General features: G+C 45.4%; 1 protein-coding gene across 2 annotated transcripts in view; it reads left to right on the top strand.

The window, feature by feature from the left end:
- Positions 1-26,273, top strand: part of TRABD2A (TraB domain containing 2A) — an 80,030-nt gene extending 53,757 nt beyond the window's left edge. The window contains exons 4-7 of one of the 2 annotated variants that reach the window (XM_075136386.1): positions 71-245; positions 15,587-15,677; positions 22,172-22,423; positions 26,055-26,273. In XM_075136386.1, coding sequence (XP_074992487.1) covers positions 71-245; positions 15,587-15,677; positions 22,172-22,423; positions 26,055-26,235 — 699 coding nt within the window. In that variant the 3' untranslated portion in view covers positions 26,236-26,273. Of the gene's footprint in view, positions 1-70; positions 246-15,586; positions 15,678-22,168; positions 22,424-26,054 lie in introns of both variants that reach the window. The other variant, XM_075136385.1, reaches the window with a different exon arrangement.
- Positions 26,274-26,638: the final 365 nt, after the last annotated feature.

The raw sequence follows: 26,638 nt of genomic DNA, 5'->3' as shown, positions 1-26,638 counted from the left end.
TGTGCATGATGGCTGCCTGTGAAATAAACGCCCCTTTCATGAAGACTTTTTTTTTTTCCCCCTACCTTAGGTCCCAAATTTCATTAATGCTACACTTCCAGCCCATGAACGCATTACTGCCCAAGAGATAGACAGCTACTTCCGTCAGGAGCTCATCTACAAGCGAAATGAGCGAATGGGCAGGAGGGTGAAGGACCTGCTGGAAGAGTATCCAGACAAGAGTTTCTTCTTTGCATTTGGAGCTGGTATGTGATTGAGGTGCCCTTCAACCTGAACGCATTCTTCCCACATCTGTTAGAAGGTTTTTACAAATGCTTGTCTCAGTTTAAAGAAAGGTCAGTACTGTTATCATGGTGGACACAGAACACAGGTTTCCCCTGATAGTTGTACCCTGGTAGGAAAACTTTTTCAGTGTAGGAGGATGTTTTACTTCAGTATGCAAAGAGCTCACAGTGCATGCATTGATTTCAATACTTATTAGTTACAAACTTACTTGTTACATGCATAGCCAAAGATACTGAACCAACTACAGTGCATACACAAAAGGAACAGCTCTTAGACATATGTGTTTATGCTCTGGCCAGCCAAGGCAGAAGAGTAGGAGAAATAGGAAGCTGAGATGAAAGGTAGCAAGTCAGAGGTTGCACCAATGCTTGAATAAACCTTTCACAAACACATCCAAAAGAATAACATGCCAAATTGTGTGAATCTAAGGGGCTCAATAAATGCAAGGGGAGAGGCAAGGCACACTTTCATCTTTCTCTTCCTGCTGCATCTCCTTACCTCTTTCACTGTGCTTGCACAACTACAAGGAAATTTTGTCTGCCACTGTTTTGGAACAGAGCATTGGGCCCAGATGGGGAAAACCTACTCCATTTTCTGCCTCTTAGCAGCCAGCAGGAATCCACAGGCACATCCAGCAAAACATCCAACTCAGTGAGATTAATACCCACACTTCAGACTAAGGCTGGGTAGAGGGTGTAAACAAGATTGGTTTGCCGTGACCTCCGTCCTTGGTTCTAGCTCCAGGGAAGGGAAGAAGTGAGGGGTGTTTGAAAAGACGGGTGCTAATTCCCAGAGAAGTATCGCATCCCCTCCACCATGAACCATATGGGCCTTGGGAAAGGGGGAGAACTGAAACTGGTGTCAGGATCTATGTGATGTTTTCCAGTCTCAGTGGCTACTGCTTTAGTGAGGATGGAAGATCTAGACAAGGCAAGGAAAGTGTTTACTTAAACACTCTAAAAGCATTGGTATTTGAAGCTTGTGACAATCTCCTCACTTGCAGCAGGGAGTTGTGGTTACAAACTTATCATAACAAGGGTCCTGTGTGTGAGGGCAGGGACGTAATGAAAGGTGGCTGATAATGTCTGTTCAGGCATGTGTGAAGATTGTAATGTGCTATCCTCCTGCAGTGTCACTGCTCTGTGCAACTCCCTGTCACGAAGGACAGTGAAACAGGCGCAGGTTATGTAGATTTTGGTCGTGTCTGTCTGTAAGTTAAGAACAGGGATTGGCTGTACTCCACTGCTGCTGTTGTTCGGATCACACTTGTCCCTGCTGGACTGATGTTCCTGACCAGCACGTATGTCAGCCCTGAGTGCCAGCTGCATCAGTTGCAGGTAGCTAGTCTCCTGTCAGGAGCTAATCACAGATGTTGGGGCTCCAGTAACTGGGTCACAACTGAGCGATGAGCAGCCCAGGCAAATGGACGGATGTGGATGCAAGTGTCACTCTGAGTCTGCCCTGTCCCAGGAGCAGGATTCTTTGAGAGAAGAGAGCCTCTTACCCTCCTTGCACGGGCACCCTGCATCCCAGCAGCTGCATTGGGCAAGTCACGTCTTTAAGATGCTTTTGTCTCCCCTCCCATCAATTTCCTTCTCTTCCCACTCTTCTGCTCCAGACTGTCTTCATTGTCATTACTGTGCACAGCTCTGCCCCAGAGCCCAGAAGCACTGCAGGAGCAGTACAGATCCCTGTCCTTCCCAATCTCTCTTGTCCTCAACCTTTATGACAGTCCTAAAACCCTTCCCAGGCTTTCTGGATTCTCGCTTTCCTCCTTCCTCTTATTTTCCTTTTCCCAGTTGTCCCCTGATTGCCTCGTCTGGTAGAGCAGAGTTAGGATTCACCTGACACCGCTATACTATAGTGCTGCCTGGAGCCTTGGGCCTATACGAACACCCTTGATGTGTGGCTTATGTGCATATGGCTTGATCTCCAAGCACTAGGTGTGCTCTTCTCATGCTTTTCCATCATACTTTTGAATCCAGACAGGTTCCCTGTCTTCTCTAGGGACTCTAGATCGACTTTGAAATTGTCTCTAATTACATTCTGGCTTTGATACCAGTCCGGCCTCTGTTCTCATCTGCTCTTCCAAATAGCTCTGCTCAAAGGACAGTGGCAGCCTCCCACTTTTAGCAGCACAATTCCTCTTTACCCCCTTGTTTGACTGCATGGCGGTTTCTTTTTTTTTCATTTGTTTCATATTAATTGTCTAAATGAGATAAGTAACATCATAGGATATAATGCAGAAAATAGTTCCATTTCTACACAGTTCTGAGGTTTTCTGAGTGCACGTTACAAATATGAGTGCAGGCTTTTATTGTTTTCCAGCAAGCTAATTTAGCCTTTTGCTTATCCAGATTGCTGTATGTGATAGATAATTATGTGGAAGATTTAATTTTATGCCGCCAAGCAGTGAAGATGAACAAATGTCTTGTGTTCTGTTTTGAGCATTGCTTGAGTATTGTACTGTTGTTTAATTACTGGAAAAGTGTTCCAGGAAAGTACTCGCACAAGGCAGGTTAGAATGAGCTTGCAGCAGAAGGTAGAAGAGGAGCAAAAGAAAGGCTATAGGAATGGGACTAAATTATCACTGCATTGTGGTTTTCCCTCTTCTGGCCACCAGTGAAAAAAGTATCTCCCAGCAGTGGTGGATAAACTGCAGGACGAGGTTATGTTAAAATGGTAGTAGGATATTGAAGGGTCTCCAGGTTAGAAGGGGGAGAAGACTTCTAGTTGTTTCTTTCCAGATTTTTTCACACTGTGCTTTTTATTTTTAGAAGGGCTAAGCTTTTTGTAAGGAAAGTTCATTTTTTTCCATTAACGAAACACCATTGAAAAAACACTTTTATCATCAATTATATCCAAACAAGCTCATGGTCTGTGGGTGACTGCGGTATTACAAATACCCCCTCTTGTTATTTAAACTACTCTTTCTATTTTTATTTTAAATGGGGGAAAATCAGAAAAGATTGATGTGGTTTAGAGATGTGTAATACATTGTGCAAAAAGAGCTCATCTCTCTTTCCAGGTCTTAATACAGCTGCATGTCTATCTATAGATGTTGATTTCGTATATGGAATGACATATGGTAATTTGGACTGTAATAGATTTGATTATTAGATCCAGTGTATTTTATGCTTTTACTATATTTTAACAGATCAGACAAACTCCCCCTATGTTCTGTTGAAAACATTTCACAGTCAGAGCTCATTTCTGGAACTATTTTTGTTTGGAAGTAATTTAAGCTTGCACAAAAGTGGAGAGGAAAAAAATAACAGATTTTGCTGAAACTATCCAAAAAGCTTTGCTTCTGGCCAAAGTGCAAACATGGAAAGTTTCAAGCCAAAATAAGTCTGCTTGAGGGAATTAGAGGAACGTATGGGAAGAGAGAGATGGTAATGCCAGTGGCATTCCCCTAGGTTCAGTAAGGGTTTTATCTTAATTGTGGGCAGGCCTTTTTGTATGGCGGCACTAGAGTTACAAGCCAGACCTACTTCCTGTTGCCAGTGGAAGAACACGTGAAACAAAGCCAGCTATAATCGTTCACAAGCGTCTTCCTTCTATCTGCATTTTTAATTTCTCTGAACTGTGAGTGGAGCGTTCAGGATCTGAATGCTAAGCCAAAGTAAGTGATGGCGCATGTGATTCCATAGACTGCCAACTAGATAACACTATACGTTTCTGGTTTGTCTAATAGGTGCACATTGACGTAGAGAGGGCTGCATTGTCCTACTGTGCTGTGGAGAGTTTTACCACTTGTACAGGTCTTACAAGGGTGCTGCCTACTGGTTAAAGCTTCACAGAATCATGGGATAGTTGAGGTTGACAGGCATCTCTGGAGATCATCTAGTCCACCCCCCCTGCTCAGAGCAGGATCATATAGAGCAGTTTGCCTAGGACTGAGTCTGGTCAGGTTCTGAGTATCTGCAAGGATGGAGATTCCAGAACCTCTCTGGGCAACCTCTTCTAGTGTCTAACCAATCTCACAGTAAAGAAGCTTTTTCTTATGTCTAAGTGGGATTTCCTATATATCAATTTGTGTTTGTTGCCTCTTCTCCTTTCATGGGACACCACAGAGAAAAGTTCTGCTCCATCTATTTTACAACCTCCTATCAGGTATTTACACATCAATTATATCCTTCTGATGTGTATTTTTATTTACTCTTCTCCAGGCTGAACAGTCCCAGCTCTCTCAGCCTGTCCTCGTATGACAGATGCTCTAACTGTTCATCATCTTTGTGGCCCTTAGCTGGACTCTCTCCAGCACGTCCACATCTTTTTTGAACTGGGGAGCCCAGAGCTAGACACTGGACTCAGATGTATGTCACCAGGGCTGAGGAGCAGGGAAGGATCACCTCCTTCAATCTGCTGGCAATAATCCTCCTAATGCAGCCCAGGAGGCCATTGGCCTTCTTTGCCATAAGGGCGTGTTGCTGCCTCAAGGTCAACTTGATATCCACCAGGACACCACATCTTTTTCGGCCAAGCTGCTCTTCAGCCAGTTGGTGCCCAGCCTATCCTGGTGCCTAAAGCTATTCCTGCCCAGGTGCAGGACTTAGTTTGCTGAACTTCATGAGCCAAGACTCATCATAAATCCAATCTGACCAGTCCCAATCATCTGCTTATCCTTAACACATTTGGAAATGGTTTGCAGGATAATTTGCTCCATCACCTTCCCCAGGAATAGAGGTGTGGCTGACGAGTTTGTAGTTCCCCAGATCTGTCTTCTTGCCCTTTTTGAAGATAGGAGTGATACTTGCTTTCTTCCAGTCCTCAGGGACCTTCCCTAATTGCCACGACCTTTTAAAGGTAATCGAGAGGGGCCTCGCAGTGGCATTGGCAAGCTCCCACAGTTCCTGTGGATGTATCCTATCAGAACTTGTACATGAGCGGTCTGTTTGAATGTTCTTTAACCTGATCCTTCTCCACCCAGGGTGAACCTTCTTTGCCCTGGACTTTCCCTCTAGTCATAGGAACCTGAGATTCCTGAAGGCTGATTTTACTAGTAAAGAAGGTGACAAGACACTGAGTACCTTGGCCTTTTCCATATTCTTTGTCACCAGGTCTCCTGCCCCCTTCAGCACTGGGCTGACATTTATCTAGTCTACATTTTACTGCTGAGGTATAAGTAGAAGTATTCCTTGTTTCCCTTGACGTTTCTCACCAGATTCAACTCTAGATGGGCTTTCTTTCTGCATGGTTACTTTTATTCCAGAATGAGCATGGCTTCTTTGCTTTAGCTTATTTACAATTTCTGTTGAAAAGCCTAAAGAATAAGACAGAAAAAAAAGAGTATTGTGCGTTTTTTTTATGCAGGAGGAAGCATACCTAGTGGTATGAGATCCTGACTTTATTATGACAGGCAAGGCCCCAGGTGAAGCCAGAGTTTCTAGGAGCCAAGTTTAAATTCCCTCCAGTCTCTCCCGCCTCTTTGAACAGCTGAGAAGCTCCAGAAGTGCCAGCTCATGAATAAGAAGTATAGAGGGATATAAAATGCCTTATATCCCTGTGGACAAAATGACTGACTTCACTGAGAGACACTGGCTGATGTGACAACTTCAGAAGTTGGTCCTCTTAATCTTGTAAACACTGGCAAATTCTTTTTTCTCTCAGAGCTCTTTTTTCCTTGCTGCTGCTGAAAAAAGCATCATTCTGAGGCTTTAAAGTATAGTGGATGTTGGCAAGCCACCATTAACACTAAGAAAAGAAGGAGGATGGTGAAAACTTCTTCAGCTACCATTTCTTCTAATTACTAAAGGAAATATTAAATGTGTTTATTTAGCATTACTCAGACTGTGTGGATTCAAACCTCCAAGGACTGGCTCTTTTTTTCCCAGTCTTTACCCCGCCACTCTCCGCAAGACCTCCCAGAAAGAAGAATTGTTATGAGCAGACTGGTGAAGCAATATCCAAATTAACAGTTCAGCTAAGAGCTCCAGATCTTAGTTGTCTTCCTCCCAGCAGCTGAGTCAACTGATACTCACTAAACTAAAATTAACTCTCGGATGGTTGACGTGTGATCCAACAACACACAGAAGAAGGATTTGGACATCATTGTAGAAGCATAATTGACCCTGTCTGCGCTGAAGATGTAACCTATTGTCTTAGCCACCTGGACAAGGAAAAGAGAGAACATGCTACCACCTATGGTTACCCCAGAATCTGCCATAGTCCACCAAATGGCTTCCTCTCACTTCTCTAGGTTGAGGCAGTCCTTGGGATGTGGGGGACTGGTAAGTTATGTGTCAGCGTCAGGTGCCAAATGCATTGGATCCACAGGCATGTCTGATTCCTTTTCCCTTGCCCCTTACATCATAAAAAGCAAAAAAAAAAAAAAAATAACAGATTTCCAGGGAAAACTGGAATTTTGCTGAGTCCCTGTCCTGAATGGTGTGTTAAGTGGTGGTGTTTCTGTGTAGAGCTGTTCGCTGTCCCTTCTTGAAATTTGCTGTTCCATCTGGCATTTTTGCATGGGGAATTATGCAAGAGGAACAAGATTTATTGTCTCTGGAAAAGAAAAGATTGGAGAAAGGATCTGTCACCAGTGTTTGTAAAAATAATTAACAGTGCTAAGCCCAGGATGTCTCTGTCCATCTTGTGTACGTGTTTATACCTGTAAAACAAAACCAAACAAAAAGCTGCCATGGGAATATGAAAGTTGCCCAGGTAAATGGCATATCAATTTGCCCTTGAAATTAGCAGGAATTCAGAAACGAGCATGGAAACTTTGAACCTCCTATCAGCACATTTGGGACTGCAGATGTGGGTTTGCACAGAGAATGTAAATTTATCTATGCCTTATATAAAGGATTTGAAATGTGTAATAAGGAAGTTCATGAAAAATCCACAAGAAGCTGAATCTTGGCAGATCCTGGAAGAGGACAAAAAGGACGGGGGGGCAGGAAGATAACATAATGATAAAACAGATTCAATGAGTCTTGTGGGGCCACCTCACTTCTCCCTAGGCACAAAGGGGTTGCTGATTGCCTGTTTGCTTCTTCTGTCTCTGGAATGCAGCATTATTTTAGCCTCTTTGGGTGGGAGGAAAGGCTGCGTCCCTGAAGGTGTGCCTGTACCTCTGTAATCTGAGAATGCCAGATACAACCCAGCAGCTTTGAGACTGTTTTCCTTAGTAGCCTCTTTGAGTCTGCAGAATGCTAATGACAGGGTTTATTAGAACAACAACCCCTGAAGCGGATAGATAATGTTGTGTGGAGGCAGGACCCACATCCAAAGCCCCAGGGTTCACATGAAGGGCACTCCTCCTGACATCTCTGACACATGAAATGAAGAAAGCTTTGCATTTCTGCAGTAGAGGCAGAAACCTCTGTTCCAACATATTAGTGCAACTGTCAAAATCAGCCAGGTCAAACAACTGTGTGCTGTTTCTGCTCAGGTACTGACAGTCTGGTGGCTATTAGCTTCTTATCTGTGCTGGCGTTTACCCATTGCTACCTTTATTGGGCAGCTACAGCAGGAAAACTTTCATCTTGTAATGTATTTTTTAACCTAGTGGGATTTCAAGTCCTTAATACCCTTTTTCTGGAAAGGAAGCAGTGGTGTGGAATGGGAGCAGGTCCAGCGGCAGAGGTGGCTGTGAGTACTGCAGCGTAGACATAGCACTGGTATTTCCTTCCCTTGCTGGTAGCACAACACTGGCTGCTAGCGTAGTCACCTATGTGAGGGTCTCCTTGCCTAATGAGCCTAGGGCTTCAACAGTGGAAAACTCTCAGTAAATGCCAGTGCAGATGGAGCCCTAGTGGCTAAGGCTGCCTGAACAGAAGCTGTTTCTTTCAACTTGGTTTTTACAAAATAAGCAATATGGGGTTGTAAACTTTTTCCTTATGTTAACTTTGCTATGAATTTGGCCTTATAATCAGTGGAAAAGTTTTTTCTAGCTTCAATTTGTGCAGTTATTGGAAGGTTTGACTTTGCCTAAAGGTAAAAATGGGAATCCCTGGGACCAAAAAATACTCAGGTCATACATTTAAGAGACCTAGTTTTTGACAGAACCTGGTAGATAAGAGTGTCTTCTTGTCTTTCACAAGAAAAATGCCTTCATTTTGGTTCTTGCAAATTGTAACTTCATAGGGTTCTTTTCCATGTTATTAGGCAATTTTTCCCATGTTGTGCAAGGCCTTCATCATGAACTATTTTGAGAAGGATTTCATGTTAACATGATTCTGTTACAAACAAATGTGGAAAATGAATCCTAGTAACTTCATATAGGTGAGTTAATTGATGAGCAAAGCACATCACTTTTGAAGAAATGGAAGGTTATTTTTTGCTTCCTCCAGAGTGAATGCAGGTTTGAGGCACTTTCTTTACGTCTCTCCATGTCTAGTGAAAATATTTTCTTGGGCATAGAGAATGCCACTGTTCCACAGTCCTGCCCACCAGATTTTCCTCTTTGGTTTGAGAGTGGTGAAGTATAAATCACTAAGATTTTTTACTAAAAAAGAGATTTGAAGGAAATAATGTTTTTTGAAGACAAACACTTGTGCTCGCCTCAGTAGAGTAAAACCTCAAGTTCAATGTTTATGGAGTAATATTTCATTTTACAGGTACAGGAAGGAGTACGTTTGGAAGTCTGCAGTCTCAAAAAGATTGGAGGGCATGGGAGGGCTGCTTGCAGGGGATTTGACCTTGTCCTTGTGCCAAAAGGTTAAACTAAGTAGAGATTTGGGGATAGGGAGGAGCATCCTTTTCTTTCCACAGGTTTGCTTCTGTTTCACTGATTTCAGCTCCTTTCAGGGAATAACAGACCATGGAGTGGGATGAAGAAAATTCCTCTGTGAGGGTTCTTGCCTGTGGGGACACTGGGTGGGGGTACCACATGAATGCTTTCTGTGTCTCCATTCGTAGTCACTGTGTCTTAAGAGCTGTGTCTTCCAGGCACTCATTTTAGCTTCGTCAGGTACCTGATATCAATAAGGATCACTTTGTCCATCTCATGGACTGATGAACACTAAAGCGATCTGGATCTGTAGGAGGAGCAGGATGTCTGTTTTGCAGTTTGGCTTCCATCCAATGAAATTATTTAAGACAGTACTCTGCATTCTCTAGGTCATTGGCTGGATCTGCCACGCTGAACTTTCAGCTGTTCACTGCAGATACCTGTGGAACTGACTTGAGCCATGCATGTCCCTGCTCTCCAGGCCATCAGGAATTCTCCTTTGCTTGTGTTTGCATCCTTTGAGGGAGCACTGGTGGTTTTGAACCCTTCTCCATGGATTTATTGGCTCACGGACTGCTATTGGAGGATATTTGATTACTGAAAGGGTAGAAGAACTCTGTCTTGGGAGACATACAGAGAAGGATGAGCTGTCCTTTGCGCCTCACAGTTAAGTGATAATTTTTGCTGAAGTTTTTCTTTTTTATTCATTGGTAGCATAGTCAGCAGCCTCATGTCATGCCTTTTTTACAGGCCAGTAACTCTAATCCAGTCACCTACAGGTGTCTTGTTCACCCCTCTGGGGCACATTATATCAATTTATCTATATAATTCTTGGAAGCAGTCTAATAAGAATGATAGCAGATGATCATTGCCATGGGCATTTCCAGGAAGTTTCTAAAATAATTGTAAGATCTGTACCTCTAAAACGTTCCTGAAAATATTTGTTTCAGTGACCATAGAGTCTCTGGCACCACAAGCCCATCTGAGCACTCCCAGCCCAGTCAGAGATAGACATCCTGCTTTATGATGTCCCCAGTGGCGAGAATTGTTTGTGCCATTTTGTGGTTGCACTGTTATGATCATGTGCTGTAGCTGTTCCCACCACTTCTTGGAGGTCAGCAGTCCAGATCAGGTTTCCTAACAAACATTTTTATTTCTTTACACGTACGTCCAGTGATTCATTGTCTTGGGATATTTGTAGATGGTGAGGTCCTGACATGTTTCTGGGGCATGTGGGAAGTGCCATCTTTCTACTAAGGACAACACAGCAGACATAAAGAACTATGTGGGCTTGGGGGTTTCCTTTTACATGACTCTAATTCACAAGGAAATTTGTGTATCAGCTTGGAATCGTGGATTTTGTTGAAATTCAGAGAGGAACATAGTTTCCTTCAGTCTTACAGTCTAGCTTTATATGAAAAATAAAAATTCAGGAACAGAAACAGAACTTCCGTTGTGCAGTATTTCCTAGTTCATTTCGCTAGGTGCAGAAAATTCTCAGCCTCGCGGTGTCTCAAATTTGGGTTCAGGAGCCTCTGCTGAAACCCACAGTCCTAGCACAGTTACCTAGATGAAAAGACCTCTGGGTGCACTGACAGTAAAAGCTGCAAGCAGGAGACACAGATTTCATGGCAATAGTAGTAGCCTGTGTTCTGCAAGATTGGGTATTGCTACTGAGGAAGGTTAGGAGTGCTCAAAGCATGTCCGAGTGTGCGGACTAGTCTGCAAGTGCACATTAGTCAAACAGCATTGTTGTTTGAGCGTATTGCCTGTTGTGGTCCCTGCATGCCATCTCCTTTCAGTATAGATTAAAGGCTGGGGTCTTATTTACTCTCCAGTAGAGTGCATGGCTGAGCTGGTGCACACAACAGCTTCTTAGTTTCTCTTTGAGCTTGAACACAGAAGAATAGAGATTCATGGCTCCCCACCCCCTGCCAGAGTAAATTGACCTCTCAGAGGCATCTCTTCACCTAGTGGTGTGAGGATAATGCAGGGCTGTGTACAGAAAGAAAAGAGCAGGCTTTCTGATGGGACAAGGCCTGGGGCTTTTCTTTTGGGGGGCATTCAAGTGTGTTAGGCTAAAATAGAAAACAGGTGAAAGAGGCCTACTCCCTGTCATGTGACTTTGGGCTAAGTTTCCCTTGCAGCATAGCTGCTTGATCTTAAACCTTAGAGAGTGAATCTTTCTCATGTTTCTTACAATTGCTTTTGGTGATCACGTCTCTCACACACCACCAAGCTCTTTCTGTGACAGTTCCCAGAAAAGAGGCAAAAGTGCTGACCCTAGAGAGGCTCCCAGTGGGGTCCTGTACCTCAAACCCTCACCCTTCTGTCTTTTTTTCATTTTGCACCTAGCTCAGGTTGAGCCTGTAGGTCCTCTGGGCCCCAGACTAGCTCTGTCTCATGGAGCACACGTGGCCCACCTTTTGGATACCAAACACCAACATCTTCTAATCCTTTTACATACCTAGCCTGAGTGGCTCCTGATTGATCACATCTTGTGAACAATCTAATATCACATGCCTGTATTTGTATGCATCTCTTTTACCCATATCTATTCATTTGGTCTGTCCTCTTTGGTACAATATTAGCACACCATTTTTCTTTCACATGCAGACGTAACTCATTGTATAGGCAACAATGAGCAAAGGCTCCCTGTGAAGGCCTGTACACTGTGATATAAACGATATTCTTATCACTCCATCAAATTAAAAAGAAGATTAAGGCCCAGCTTCAGGAAATCACTTGAGCAGGTTGACTGATTGAAATGGGATTTCATCCATGTGCTACAGTAATTTCCTACATACCAGTGTAAATCACTGCTCTAAGCAAGGATAATTGAAGATTGATGGGGGGTGGTGCGTATAATGAAGTGATGTGAGCAGCTATTCAGTAGCTCACTCTTGAAATGCGTGAGAGTGTAAGCTTTTAAACTAGGATGAGGAAAATTATTTTAACGCTATAGATTGCCCTATAGATTGCTTATCTTTATGTCTTGTCCCTTTCCCCCTGAAGGACTTGGGGGGGAACGTTGCCACGAAGGATGAGGATAAGGCTGAGATACTTAATGCCTTCTTTGCCTCAGTCTTTAATAGTCAGACCAGTTATCCACAGGGTATTCAGCCCCCTGAGCTGGAAGACAGGGATGGAGAGCAGAATAAACCCCCTATAATCCAAGAGGAAGCAGTTAATGACCTCCTACACCACCTGGGCATTCACAAGTCTATGGGGCCAGATGGGATCTGAGAGTACTGAGGGAGCTGGCAGAGGAGCTTGCCAAGCCACTCTCCATCATTTACCCGCAGTCCTGGTTAACAGGGGAGGTCCCAGACGACTGAAGGCTTGCCAATGTGACGCCCATCTACAAGAAGGGCCGGAAGGAGGATCCGGGGAACTACAGGCCTGTCAGCCTGACCTCGGTGTAGGGGAAGATTATGGAGTAGTTCATCTTGAGGACATTGACAAGGCATGTGCAGGACAACCAGGGGATCAGGCCCAGCCAACACGGGTTCATGAAAGGCAGGTCCTGCTTGACCAACATGATCTTCTTCTATGACCACGTGACCCGCCTAGTGGATGAGGGAAAGGCTGTGGATGTGGTCTACCTGGGCTTTAGTAAAGCCTTTGACACTGTCTCCCACAGCATTCTCCTAGAGAAGCTGGCAGCTCATGGCTTAGACAGGTGTACTCTTCGCTGGGTAAAAACTGGCTGGATGGCCGAGCCCAGAGAGTGGTGGTGAATGGAGTTAAATCCAGTTGGTGGCCGGTCACGAGCGGTGTTCCCCGGGGCTCAGTACTGGAGCCGGTCCTGTTCAATACCCTTATCAACGATCTGGATGAGGGGATTGAGTGCTCCCTCAGTAAGTTTGCAGACGACACCAAGTTGGGTGGGAGTGTTGATCTGCTCGAGGGTAGGAAGGCTCTGCAGAGGGATCTGGACAGGCTGGATCGATGGGCCGAGGCCAACTGTATGAGGTTTAACAAAGCCAAGTACCGGGTCCTGCACAACAACCCCACGCAACACTAGGGGAACCTCACGCAAGGCTTGGGGAAGAGTGGCTGGAAAGCTGCCCCGTAGAAAAGGACCTGGAGGTGCTGACTGACAGCCAGCTGAACATGAGCCAGCAGTGTGCCCAGGTGGCCAAGAAGGCCAACAGCATCCTGGCCTGTATCAGAAATAGCGTGGCCAGCAGGAGCAAGGAAGTGATTGTGCCCCTGTACTCGGCACTGGTGAGGCTGCACCTCGAATACTGTGTTCAGTTTTGGGCCCCTCACTATAAGGAGGACATTGAGGTGTTGGAGCGTGTCCAGAGAAGGGCAACGAAACTGGTGAAGGGTCTGGAGAACAAGTCTTATGCGGAGCGGCTGAGGGAACTGGGACTGTTTAGTCTGGAGAAGAGGAGGCTCAGGGGAGACCTTATCACTCTCTACAACTACCTGGAAGGAGGTTGTAGCGAGGTGGGTATTGGTCTCTTCTCCAAGTAACAAGCGATAGGACAAGAGGAAAAGGCCTCAAGTTGCACCAAGGGAGGTTTAGATTGGATATTAGGAAAAATTCCTTCACTGAAAGAGTGGTCAGGCCTTGGAACAGGCTGCCCAGGGAAGTGGCTGAGTCACCATCCTTGGAAGTATTTAAAGGATGTGTAGATGCGGCGCTCTAGGGACATGGTTTAGTGGGCATGGTGGTGTTGCATTGATGATTGGACTCGATGATCTTAGAGGTCTTTTCCAACCTTAACGATTCTATGATTCTATGACTTGGATTAGGAAAATATGAGTTCAGAGCCTTGGCACTGCTTTTCGCAGCTGAGGAAGGGACTCAGCCCATCCAGCATTGCCCGCATGAGATGGTTACCTAGTCTGAACTTGTTATATACGCTGCCCCTATCCTCATCAGTAGAGAGGCACTTCTCTAAAAGTTTGAGTTGTCCTACCTCACTCTCACTTACAAGGGGTGGATCACCCATTGGAAGCGTCACTTTCTCTGCCGTCTGGAGGCAGGGGAGGAGGAGTGAATCCCCTCTCCCCTTCCCTTTGCACATACCTCTCCTCTGTGTTAAAGGTGAGAGATAGTAACTACATCTGGCACGTTAGATACCTAATGTGGGCCTTCCAGTGGCTAATTTTACTCAATTACAATGTTTAATTACAGTCACTCCTGTTCCCTGCTGCATCTGTTTTTTTTGCTGACATAAGGAAATTCTCAGTTAACTGCACCTGGGGCTAAACCATTGGGAAGCAACAGATACCAACAGAATTACGTTAGGGCCACGTAATGGTCAAACTTTACTCTTTCTGAAGGCAAAAGTTAGGCCGAAGAGCTGGGGGAAAATCCAGTTACTAGGTGAGAAAATATGGTACCCAATGGGTGTGCATTGCAATGTTTGGTTAAAAAGTTTCATTTGAGCTACATCTGTTTGTGTTCTTAGGCTCTCAGGGAAACTTCATCTTGATAAATGTCTGTGCTGAAATGATACCATCCAACTGTCATGCCTTAAGCTGGTAGTTCATGAGCCCTTTGCTGTTGTGGCATGAGAAACTGGAATTTTGTGCTCCAATTCATCGAATCCATTTTGGAGTGAAAAATTAAAAATCTTGTCAGTGTTGGAATTCCCTTTCTATGTCCTTGCTTTTCCTGGCTACTAGAATCATTCTGCTGGTTTTATTCCCATGTATTTATGAAGAATATTAGCAGAAAACAGTTTTTCTGAAGTTATTTATCAGTTTTAGCACTGCTTACATCTACAGAGGCAAGGGAGCACTCTAATAAGTCATTTGCTCAAGCTTAATTTTAATTGATGTAGACTGTTAAATGAACAAATGTTTTCAAGAAAGCTAGATCTATGAGGGACTGTGCAAGGCCTCTGTTGTCCATCTGCTTCTCAGCAGCCTTGTCTGATGAGGTGTTAGAGTGATGGTGGAAGTCAGTCAGCATGCAGAGCATACAGTCCTTCTACAGCCACCACATTTGTCTGAAAATGGAGTGGAGACATAAATCACAGAATTAGGGCAGAGCTAGCTAAGTCCTTCCAAAACTTTTGTCAAGACGACTGAAGTGGAGTTTCTGTCCCTAGTGGCTTGTACTGAAGGAATGAACGGGGTTGATCCAAGTCATTGGCTTTCAGAGCTATTTTCCATTCTCTGCAGTAGGATGATTCTTAATCATTTAAAAATTACTAATGATGTTGACCGACATCTCAGATAATGCCTTTATGATGCCAGAGGATGTGAAAATGATGCGCACGCTGTGGCCAGATTCTGATCTGGTTTGCACTACCACCAGTTGTGGACTTGGTGCTGCTCCTGAACAGGTGTCCCCCAACTTCATCTCTTATTGCCCCAAGAAATCCACAGTGGCCTAATAATGCAATAGCCTGTGGGACCAGATTATTTCAGTCACATCTGCATTTTAGAAAGGCAGAATATGATAATTGAAGTGACCTTGGGTAAGTTCAGCAACCATTTGTTAGAGATCCTGTGTTTCTGGTGCATGCTGATGGGGGAGTGATAAAGCACTGTCTGCCTTGAGTGTGGCACACCTCCTGTGATGAGGAAGGACCTTGTTGTTCTTCTCTCTTTCCCTGTACTCGTTGAGTTCTGATGTCATTTTTCTCTTAACTGCAGGTCACTTCATGGGCAACAACACAGTGATTGATGTTTTGAGGAGAGAAGGGTACGAGGTAGAACACACTCCAGCTGGACAAGCCATCAACAAGTAATGCATGCTTTTATCTAGCTGAGCAGCCATTGGGAGGGTGGGTTTGTAAACAGTCATGAGAGGTAGCGGCAGCTGGAACTATCCCTAAGAGTGAGCTGGGCTCCCTCTCTCCAGCAGTTTGCTTTTCTCTTCCATGAGCCAGTTTGGAAACAGGATTTTATTAGGTTTGGGTTTGGTTTTTTGGTGTTTTGTTTGGGGGATTTTTTGGTTTTTTATTTTTTGGTTTGGTTTTTTTAATAAAATAAAAATAAATAAAAATAAAAATATTTTACCCCCTGTAAGTTTTTAACTCTTAAACTAACAGCCATAGAGTATGCATGCTTGGTTTGTCAGATCTGGATGCTGTCTCATACCACATAGGCTTCCAGGCTCCTCCTTCCTCCCTTTTAAGTGTTTGAGTGCCCTGCCTTTTAACACTCTCCTTCTGTTACACTGCTATTTTTTATTCTTTCTGATTACTCTCTCTCAGCCTGGAATCTGACTGCCCAGAGTCCACCCAGCCTCTTTGCAAGCTGTCCCCATGACTGATTGCTCCTTGAGAGCAGGATGTCCCCTGCTCTCTTCTGCATTTTTAAGCCAAGGTACTTGCTGTTCTGGTTCATCTTGCAGCTGTCCTTCGGGATATACTCTTACTGCCTCTTTTTATCTCTCACTGGGTGCCTTTATCCATCTCCATGGTTTCAGAATGCCAAATAATCTCCTCCTCCACACTTTGCTGAGAATTATATATGCTTGTGACTCACCTCTTCCTGGACTTCTTGCCACCAGCTTAGGCTCTTAGGCTCCTTGTCTCCCTCTTCTCCAGACTCTTGTCAAATGCGTGCTCTTGTGTGTCTCAAATGCGTGCTCTTGTGTCTCCACTCTTCCTTATAGTCTCTGCTAAAAGACCACAGTGGAAGAAAGGTTTTGTCCCAATTATGGTACTTTTTCCCTTTTATCCTCTGTGCCAGGCATGCTGTCCCTCACTGCTTACATCTCTGTTCGTCCTCTCCCACATTTCTGATATGGGGCTCTCAGGCAGGACCATCACCTTTTATGCAGGGGGCACAGTGCAGAGTGTTGGTCTGTGCCAGGGGCTCCACAGATGTGGTGCAAAATAATAACATGTTTTTGTCATACTCTTGTTGCTTCACCTTTCTCTTTGCACCACTTTTGCTGCTTTTTTCTGGCAGGTCATGGTCTTGCTATGATTCTTGATGTGGACATACATCGTTAACTCTACTTGCACCGAAACAAACTGAGCCAAGACTCATTCCCATGAGTACATGAATGCAACCCCTAACCCTGTTGCCACCAATGGGGAGATAGTTTGACATGGAAGCCCCTTGTGCTTAGGCACAAGACCTAATGACCCTGTAAAACTTAAGTCATGCTAGGCAATCCAGTGTATCAGTGTTTACAGGGATAATCAAAAACCTGCCTGCACTGATATTTTTGTGTTGGTTTCCCACCCCGCCCCCCGAACATTCTTAGCTTAGGTATTCCTAAAAACAGCCATAGCAGCTTCTTAAAGCTTAAGGAAAGAGAGCTTAATATGTACTTGAGAATAAACAAAATCTGATACTGCTCTGTAAAGGTGTAGCTGTAAGGAAATGAAGGGCAGGCAACTGTGGAAAGGAGGGCTAGATCTTCACCCATCAGGAGGGTAGGTATCAATGATACTCAGGGTAGCTGGGCACCCAGTTCTCTGACCACATCATGAGAGTTCGTTGTCCAGCCAGTGATTCTTGTGCCTTTGAAAGCCCTCAGTTTGGCATTGGTTGCATCTCAAACCTTTCATTAGGACTACTGGACAGAACATCTTTCCTGGAGTCTTGATTTTAAAGCTGAGTGAAGAAGCTAAAGAAGATGGCACTTTAGTGTTTTCTTTGAGAAAAGGTGTTAACAATTTTGGATGACTTGGAAACAGATTTAAAAATACTGAACGAGTTTCAAGAAAAATGTGAGTTCTAAAGGCGAACAGCATTTGAGATGAGAGAAAGACCTGTGGCAAGAGTGTGTCAGAGTCCTGGGGGAAAGGTGATGGAGGGTTTCACTTGTTTGCTATCCTGGGCTTATTCTAGGAGCAAATACCAGGGCAGTGTAGGTCAATAAACCCAGTCCAGCCCACATAAATGTGGAACCATATCCACGTACTGTCCTAGATAGCAGTGCTATCAGGGTTACTGCAGTCCAGTCAGTAACCATTCACAGAACAAAATTGAGAAAGGAAAAAACTGGCAAGTGGTTGAACCGAGACACAGCATTTAAATGGCCATACGTATCTTAAATGTTATATGCATGCAAAAAATATCACTTACCAACCCATCGATGTCTGGTGTCAGGTAAGGGATCTCTCAGCCTCAAGGGGTAACCTTGAGAGGCGTCTGTACTCAAGGAGAGATCGCTGCCGCACAGCCAGCTGCTATGGAGGGAGAGCTCAATGGGCCCTGATGGCTGCAGATATTTTTAGCGTAAAGTGGTTGATCTGTAGTCAGGTTTTCTGCTGTGTTAATGCAGTTTCGGCCACTTATCAGCCAAGTCTCCAGCCAAACTATTTTTTGGGTTTGGTGCTGAGTTCTCACTGATAGCCTCACACAATAGAATTAACTTCACAGAATCATAGAATCGTTAAGGCTGGAAAAGACCTCTAAGATCATCGAGTCCAGTCGTCAACGCAACACCACCATGCCCACTAAACCATGTCCCTAGAGCGCCGCATCTACACATCCTTTAAATACTTCCAAGGATGGTGACTCAGCCACTTCCCTGGGCAGCCTGTTCCAAGGCCTGACCACTCTTTCAGTGAAGGAATTTTTCCTAATATCCAATCTAAACCTCCCTTGGTGCAACTTGAGGCCTTTTCCTCTTGTCCTATCGCTTGTTACTTGGAGAAGAGACCAACACCCACCTCGCTACAACCTCCTTCCAGGTAGTTGTAGAGAGTGATAAGGTCTCCCCTGAGCCTCCTCTTCTCCAGACTAAACAGTCCCAGTTCCCTCAGCCGCTCCGCATAAGACTTGTTCTCCAGACCCTTCACCAGTTTCGTTGCCCTTCTCTGGACACGCTCCAACACCTCAATGTCCTTCTTGTAGTGAGGGGCCCAAAACTGAACACAGTATTCGAGGGGCGGGCTTACCAGTGCTGAGTACAGGGGCACGATCACTTCCTTGCTCCTGCTGGCCACGCTATTTCTGATACGGGCCAGGATGCTGTTGGCCTTCTTGGCCACCTGGGCACACTGCTGGCTCATGTTCAGCTGGCTGTCAGTCAGCACCCCCAGGTCCTTTTCCTCTGGGCAGCTTTCCAGCCACTCTCCCCCAACCCCTGTACCGTTGCATGGGGTTGTTGTGGCCAAAGTGCAGGACCTGGCACTTGGCTTTGTTAAACCTCATAAAATTGACCTCGGCCCATCGATGCAGCCTGTCCAGATCCCTCTGCAGAGCCTTCCTACCCTCAAGCAGATCAACACTCCCACCCAACTTGGTGTCGTCTGCAAACTTACTGAGGGAGCACTCGATCCCCTCATCCAGGTCGTTGATAAAGATATTGAACAAGACTGGCCCCAAAACTGAGCCCTGGGGAACACCGCTCGTGACCGGCCACCAACTGGATTTAACTCCATTCACCACCACTCTCTGGGCTCGGCCATCCAGCCAGTTTTTACCCAGTGAAGACTACACCTGTCTAAGCCATGAGCTGCCAGCTTCTCTAGGAGAATGCTGCGGTTAGGCCTACTTGCTGACCATCTGCCTGGACCAAAGTTCAATTAGTTTAAACAGGAGGAGTGCATCTGTCACAGAGGGCTCCTTCTTTGTGGTGTCTCCAAACCAAGGAAGGCAAAAGAAGTGCTCCAACCATGCAGCAACGCAAAGGACAGTTTATAAGTAGTGCCACAAGTTCAATCAAGCTCCTACTGTCTTATTTTGGGCTTTAACTGTTCTTCCTGGTTTTAGAATGCATATATATATTGTAAAATATTCATCACATAATCACAGCCATAATTAAGGTGCTTCCTGACTCCTCCCTTTGCTGTACTGGGAGAGGGAACTGGCCTTGAGGAAGAAGGACGTGCTTTTGCATCTGTGTGCCTTTTCCTGTGGTTGCTCAGTCAGTCCCTGGAAGAATTACTTGCAGGAAGTGTTGCAAAGGAGGTTGTGTATATGAGTGTCTGCTGTTAATAGTGTTCTGAGGCTGCAAGTCGGGCTGGCCATGCAGGATGGAGATCATCCTGGCTGTGCCTGTAGCAATGCTGAGCTCCAGCATGGTATGGCCCTGAGTTTGGTAGGGAAGGCCACAGGCAGCAAGGCACTCTAATCTACAGGGTAGGACTAGTGCCTCCAATCTGTTCCAATTAAGGAATAGACACAGTGAAGAGAAATAGGGGAAAAGGGAACCATAAGCAGAGGACCTTCAGAGAGATCAAATGAGGTCACTGGAGACAACTGGGGGGGAGTCACTCTGTAAGGCGGAGTTAAAGAGTGGGTGATGTGTTGTGGCGGAGAGCTGAAGAGTCGTGACACTTCAGAGGTGATAAAATGAGAGTGTGACAATCACAAGGATTTTGAAAGAGATCGATAGCCCAAGACACATTCTGCAGCAGTCTCTGTCACATCAAGTTCACCACATGATCAGTCTGTGATTTTCCTTGCAGGAAATAAGATCAAGTTCTCTTCATTTTCCATCTACTCTCTCCCTCACGTTCCAGTCCACAACTTCATTTCTCCTTCTCCAGGATGGACCCTCTTTATTCTCCATCGGAGATGTGCCCACCATAGTGATGGGCTAGCTTGAAAACTGCAGCCATGCTGAAACATGTCTCGTTCTGGACCACCTCCTTTTGATGCCATTGCAAAGCAGAAATGAAACATGCTATAGTTCTGGGAAGGTTTCGCTGACTGAAGCCAGGTTTCTGCACGGTGGTCTGTGGTCTTCTATTACCTTTCTGAATTTCAGCCCAAGCCAGTCTCCAATTTTGTCTTGCAACAGAAGACTGCCGCATCTCTTCTCTTTATGAAGTAGCCATAAAGATCAGTCAGATACTTGTTTTGTGCTCTGTGTATCCACAGAGTGGATTGAGTTTGTGAGTTTGTTCAAGATGCTCAGGAACAAGTAAAGAGGGGGAATCGCTTTGTTCCAAACAATGAGAAGTGTGGGCCAGCAAAGCTATGAGTCGATAGGAGACTGCAGACTGCCTGCCTTGGAGTATAGAGATTTGCTTGCTCTAAGTACAATGAAACAGAGCTTGAGTAATCAGGGTGGAGCTGAATGTTTGTTTCTCCAATATATCACTTTTGCACAAAGCTGAGTAAGCATAGTCCTTAGAGCTTTTTTCTGGGGGCTCGATTGAGTGGTCCTTCGGGCTTCCAAGATTTGCCTTATGAGAGAGTTTGTCCCTTCACATAGTCTCATGCAGTATCTCACTTGCTGGAGCTCCTTTGAAATTCCAGATAATGCTGCCAGCCTAATACAGGATCTGTGCAGCCAGAAAGCTGAAGGCCTGACTCCTACTTCCTCATTACTCACTATAAATGTGTGCAAAGCTCACTTCTGCATTGTGGGAGAGCTGCAATTGCTCAGCCTCCTCCCGTCCATGTGTACCTCCATACTTGTCTGATACAATCCTTTAAAACCACCATTTCATGCTCCTTGGTGTGCTTATCTGAGTGGCAGGACAGTGTTATCTCCTTTTGCAGATCAGTATGGAGACAGTAAATGCTTACACTAGAAGTCAATGCCACAACAGTGAGTTGAGCTCTGGTCTCATGTCCCCTGACCTGTTTTATAAAGGCTTTGAGTTCACTGCTTTGTACCATCTGGCTTCATGAAAGAGAAAATGAGATGGTGGGGAACTTGGCACTGCCACAGCTAGACTGCTTCCAGTTGCTGCAGTCTAGATGGCCCAAAGGATTGCTTAATGGTACATTGAGCCATTCCCTTAGAAGACGATAATTTGCAAGACACATTTCTGCAGCTGTGACCACAGTCACTGCTGAGTGACTAGCTCATGACTTACCTTCTGCACCAGTGAGAGTTGTTGATCTAGGACTGGCTTCTTCAGCTGTGCCTTAGTCATCCTGTCCCTGCCCCTTCCCCCTGCCCCCCAGGTTAGTTGGCTCTGGGCAGGAATTGCCCTGAAGGAATAATCTGGTCTGTGTTCTGCAGTACGTCAGACTAGAGGATTGTGGTTTGACTTCCTCTGACTTTGAGGTTGATTCCTTTCTAGATACACAAAGTTATTCCAAAGAGTTATTCCCCCCTGAGCCAGACTGCATTCTTTCTTCAGTTCCAGATTACCTCTTTTCCAAAGCTTTTTTCATTAAAGAGAACTATTTTGATCAGAATATTGACTTAAGGAAGAGGGGGGCAGGAATACAAGGCAGAGAAATAAGCATCCAGCCAATATGTCAGGGAGAAACGCCTGTTTTATATGTGCCTTGATGGTATCTGTACCAAGATTCTGCCTCAAAGCCCTTTCAAATATTATCTGTGTTCCCTCCTTCTTCCAGCAGAAAACCCCCCAAAACCTTGTTAGCCTTTTCATCGTCATCACCAGCACACAGCCCCTATGTCGCATCCCAGGAGCTTCCACTACCGTTGCACCCCCGGAAGGCGGAGGAGGAGGAGCTCCTGCCTCACCTGCTGCTCCCTGATGGCATTGACGTGCTGGAGAAGGTAGACAGGAAGTACAAAAAGAAGAAGAAGCAGCAGAAGAAGCAAAGACTACGACAGTTTAATGACCTCTGGGTTCGCCTTGAAGAAAGGTAGCTAACGGCTGGGGAGGGAGGAGGGTTTATCATGCAAACTGGTGTTTAACTTAGACTGATTAATCCAGTACACCAAACTTCTACATGCTGAGGACAGGATCTGACCTTCTCCCTCACCGTGATTCTTGCTGAAACATTTACTCAAGCCTGCTTGTGCCTTTAGTGACAAAATAGCTTCTTCCGCATGGTTAGGTTTGTGGAGAATTATGCATAATACAAGCGGAAGCTTTGTCTAGACCATTTTGCTTTTGGGCTTGAGGGATTGTGAGCATATGGTAGTCCTCTTTATCACAGAAGGCTGGGTCCAGTGGTAGATGGTACAGATCAAAGCCTTGGACCTTTATCCGAGAGCTGCTGCATATGTGGAAACTGTCATATCTAGCATATACGCTCCTTGCATTTGGACAATATTTATCTAGTATTTCCAGTCACTGTATTCTTCTAGTCTTAGAAAGCATGTGAGCCCCATGGCATTACTGGAGATCTGGAAAGGGGGATGACAACCTACTGGATGATGGAGTTAATATAAAAAATGGAGTGTGTTGTGGGGCAAAGGTTCACACATACCCCCTAGTTTTCACTCAGAAGAGCTTACTCACCTACACGAACTACAGCAGCCTGCAAAAAAAGCCAGCTTCTCCCTCACTAGCTATACTTAGGCCTGTGGCTGAATATGTACCTTAATGTTTTCCTCCTGTCAGATAACACACAGACCTGAGTCTGCTCTCTCTTGTACTTTGTGTCTCTGTACCTCTGCCATAGTCAGGTTGAAAGCATTTTATTTTTGTGGTACTGTAAATAACCAGACAGGTCAGGATGATGGAGAAAGGCCAGCAGTTCTTGAAATGAAGCCTCTACCTTCTTTTTTTTTTTTGGTCTAAAGAATATTTCTTCTTTTTCCCCAAGGTACTGAGTATATCAGGGTTCTCCTGTGCCTCTCCTATCACGTCCCTGGGTCCCAGCTGTACCACTGCTTTGAGTAATACATTGCTCAGGCTGGCTGCAAGTGGGTGCAGCAACCATTGTTCTGTTCCAAGCATTCAGCCATTGTCAAACTTCTTAGACCAGACTTCTTTTCCTCTTTCTAGAGTAGTTTTGTGCTCTCTCTGTGCTCCTCCTTCCAACCTAAGTGTGAGTAGTTTGGAGAGAAAGGGAGACAAATGCACATAGGGGTTTGCATGCCCACTGACAGACCTACACACAGTCCAAGATTCACCAGTACAACAAATCCTTATATTGATCACGTTTGATTTTGTATTTTAGTGTATCATTTACTTTCTATTAAATGTAGTTGATACCAACTGTTTGTGAATGTGTTTTTGGAGCTTTTGTTGACAGTGTGCTTAGTTGAAACGCTAAGGAATGATTTGGAGTCTTCATGATCTCAAGCTCCCACCCTGCCTGCACACTGACGTGTTCAGTTTTTCACACGCAGTTGTTCCCATGGAGCTCAGTGGAGTCAATGGGCGCCCTGATGTGAGATATGCATGCACTTGCAGCATCAGTGCCTTCAGAAGAAGAGGGAAGATGGGAGGATGTGCTACTGTGACTAAGCTGGAGGTACATTAGGGCAACATACTGGATTGCAAGTACTGCAAGGCAATAGTGAGGTAAAAGCAAAGCTAATGATGACAGCTTAGGAAACTACTGCATAAATACGGAACAGTAAATGCCTCCTTTCATTTTCTTCGTTTGTAATGTTTCCTTTCTTCCCCTACTAATTAAGTCATCGTTTGTGCTAGAAACTTACCCAGGTGCTAGGTGACAAATTCTTTTTAGGGGTGAGTCCTTAGTAGCAGAGAGTTTGAGCGTCTGGGGATGGCGCTGTTGCATGACAGTACTGGCAAAGACTCGTGATGCTTATCGCTGCCTGGGAGATTGCTGCACCCTTACTGCAGAGGGCAAGCCGCGAGTGTCAGGGAGGCAGCTGCCGTTCACGCACAGCCCCCACCCGTGCTCTGGGTTTAGTCTTTGTAAAGCAGAGGGAATCGCCAGCCTCTCTGCCCCGACACTCGCGTGTGCAAGCAGACCGTGCCGCTGCGGGCTGCCCGGGAAGGCGTGGGCTGAGCTGACAGCCCCACCTCGTGGCACAGTCGCGATGTGTCCCCACGGAAATCCAGCCCCTCTGGGCTCGAGCTCGCACGTGTGTAGGGCACGTCTCACTGGGAGTCTCAGCCCTTGCTATAAGCATTTCCCGGGGTGCCCAGGCACAGGTAAAGCTGTCATGTTTCTAATGCATGGGCCATTCACAACTTTCCTCCTGTGAGCCTGGAAATGTGAAAGGTGCAGCTCAAGTGATTCAATACAGTCTTGTAGTGGGCTTGGCAGAATTGCTTTGGTTCATGCTCCTGTATGCATCAGCTGTCAGCTGTATTTCTTTGATGTGGTGCCAGCTGGCTTTTCTCCAGTTACTGCTCAAACCTTCTGTGGGGGCCTTTGGGTATGGAATGGTAAGTGTTTTTAAAAAGGATACTAATTGCCTTCAATTTCCCAAAGCGTTTTTGCTTAATGCAGCTGGCCAAAATAAGGCAAAATGGTGCACAGCAGCTGGGGAGTGGGTGCAGGAAAAATTACTCTGCTTTTGTATTTGGCAGGTAGTCTTACTTTTAATTTCGTCTGAATTTGTCTTCTGGTTCCACACAGCACAGTGAGGCCCTGGGGTGTATGTCAGCCTTACAACTGTGGGGTCAAGCATGGCTTTCAAGCCATTGCTGAAGAGAACAAAACCTCTGTAGTATCTGACCCTTCTGACTCTTGACCTGCTGTGCTGTTGGAACTCCGCAAATTCGGGACAGTTGGTGTTAGCAGCCTGGAGCATACAAATTTCTCTCCTCCATCATGTGTTGCCGTAATGGGAGTTCAGCATCATGTGGGCATTGACTCTGTTCTTATTCATCACCACCTCAGAGTCCTCACTACCACTGGGAGATACTCTGGGATGTGGTGATCTTTTCCCAGTGACTCTAGGATGCGTTTCTGGAAGTGGTTCTTCCTCTCCTTAGAGCATGTCGTGTAAGCCCTTTGTAATTCCTGACTTGTGGAAGGGAACATGCAGTATAGGAACAAGTCTGGTCCACGCTAAGATGCACATACAGAAGCATGGCTGGGGAAGATGGATTCAGCCGAAATCACTCCTGCTGTGCACAGCAAGTGTTGCTGCAGTGACACTCCTCTGCGACAAAGCTTGTTTTGTTCTTCTTACGTATCTTCTGCTTAGCTGGTCGGAGGGCACTAGGAATACAGTCATCTTACCCATCTGACTGACTGCGTGGGAGCAATGGGCAGGCTGGCTGGATAGACCTGGGTACAAAACAGGTGTTTCAGTGCTGTCTCCACCCTCCTCAATCTCTTCCCTGTTCCCCCTCAAGACTGCTTCGTAATTCAGCTGGGCAGCGCCCTCGTCCATGTGGGATGGCGTGGGAGCTGCCCACACCTGTAAGGAAAGGATAAGCCAGTGCTCTGCCATTAGGAGACACAATCATTTGCTGAGCATGGAACCAGTATGAGAGACCATTCCCAGGAGCCCAGAAGACTGACAGTGGGGCACAGAGGCTGACCACCTCCTGCTCTGTGGGCATGGGGCAGTTCGGGGCTGGGTCTGGACTGACGTTCTTCTCTTGCTTTGCAGTGCTACCGACCTTCCTCCCCGGATCCGCATCATTAACGGTTACATCACGGTCGAACCCCAGCCCCGGGGCCACGGACGGTCTAGTCACACTCGCCCAGATACTGGCAGCGTTCACCAGCTTTCCCATTCTCTCCTCCTCTCGCTACTGACTTTGACTTTACATATGATAAGGCTGCATTGAAACACAGGGGGAGCCAACCTGCAGGGCTCTCACCTTAAAAAGCAAGAAAGAAACTTATGTGAAAAAAACAAAGATAGAAGACTCTGAGTGGGACACCTGTTCTTTGGGGTGTTCTTAAACTCCCTCCTTTTCCTGAATCTGGATCATTAACACTATTAACTGGTTTGACCTTCCCAATACAGGAGAAGATATTTTAATGAGAGTGTTATTTATCCTTCTTTTGCAGAAGAATGATTTCATGTTATCCCATAATGCTTTGGGGAAATTATAATGTTGCTATAACATAGCTGTTGTTTAGCTGTATGAGCCAAACTAAATTACATTTTTTTCACCTTCAGTGCCTTGTAAAAAGATTTACACACCACTAACTTGTTTAGTGATAGAACAGAATATTTCGGTCATA

The sequence above is a fragment of the Calonectris borealis genome, chromosome Z (genome assembly GCF_964195595.1).
Source record: "Calonectris borealis chromosome Z, bCalBor7.hap1.2, whole genome shotgun sequence".
In the NCBI taxonomy this organism is placed as follows: domain Eukaryota; kingdom Metazoa; phylum Chordata; class Aves; order Procellariiformes; family Procellariidae; genus Calonectris; species Calonectris borealis.
Note: the sequence above shows the minus strand (reverse complement) of the source record. Positions and strands in the feature narration are given on the sequence as shown.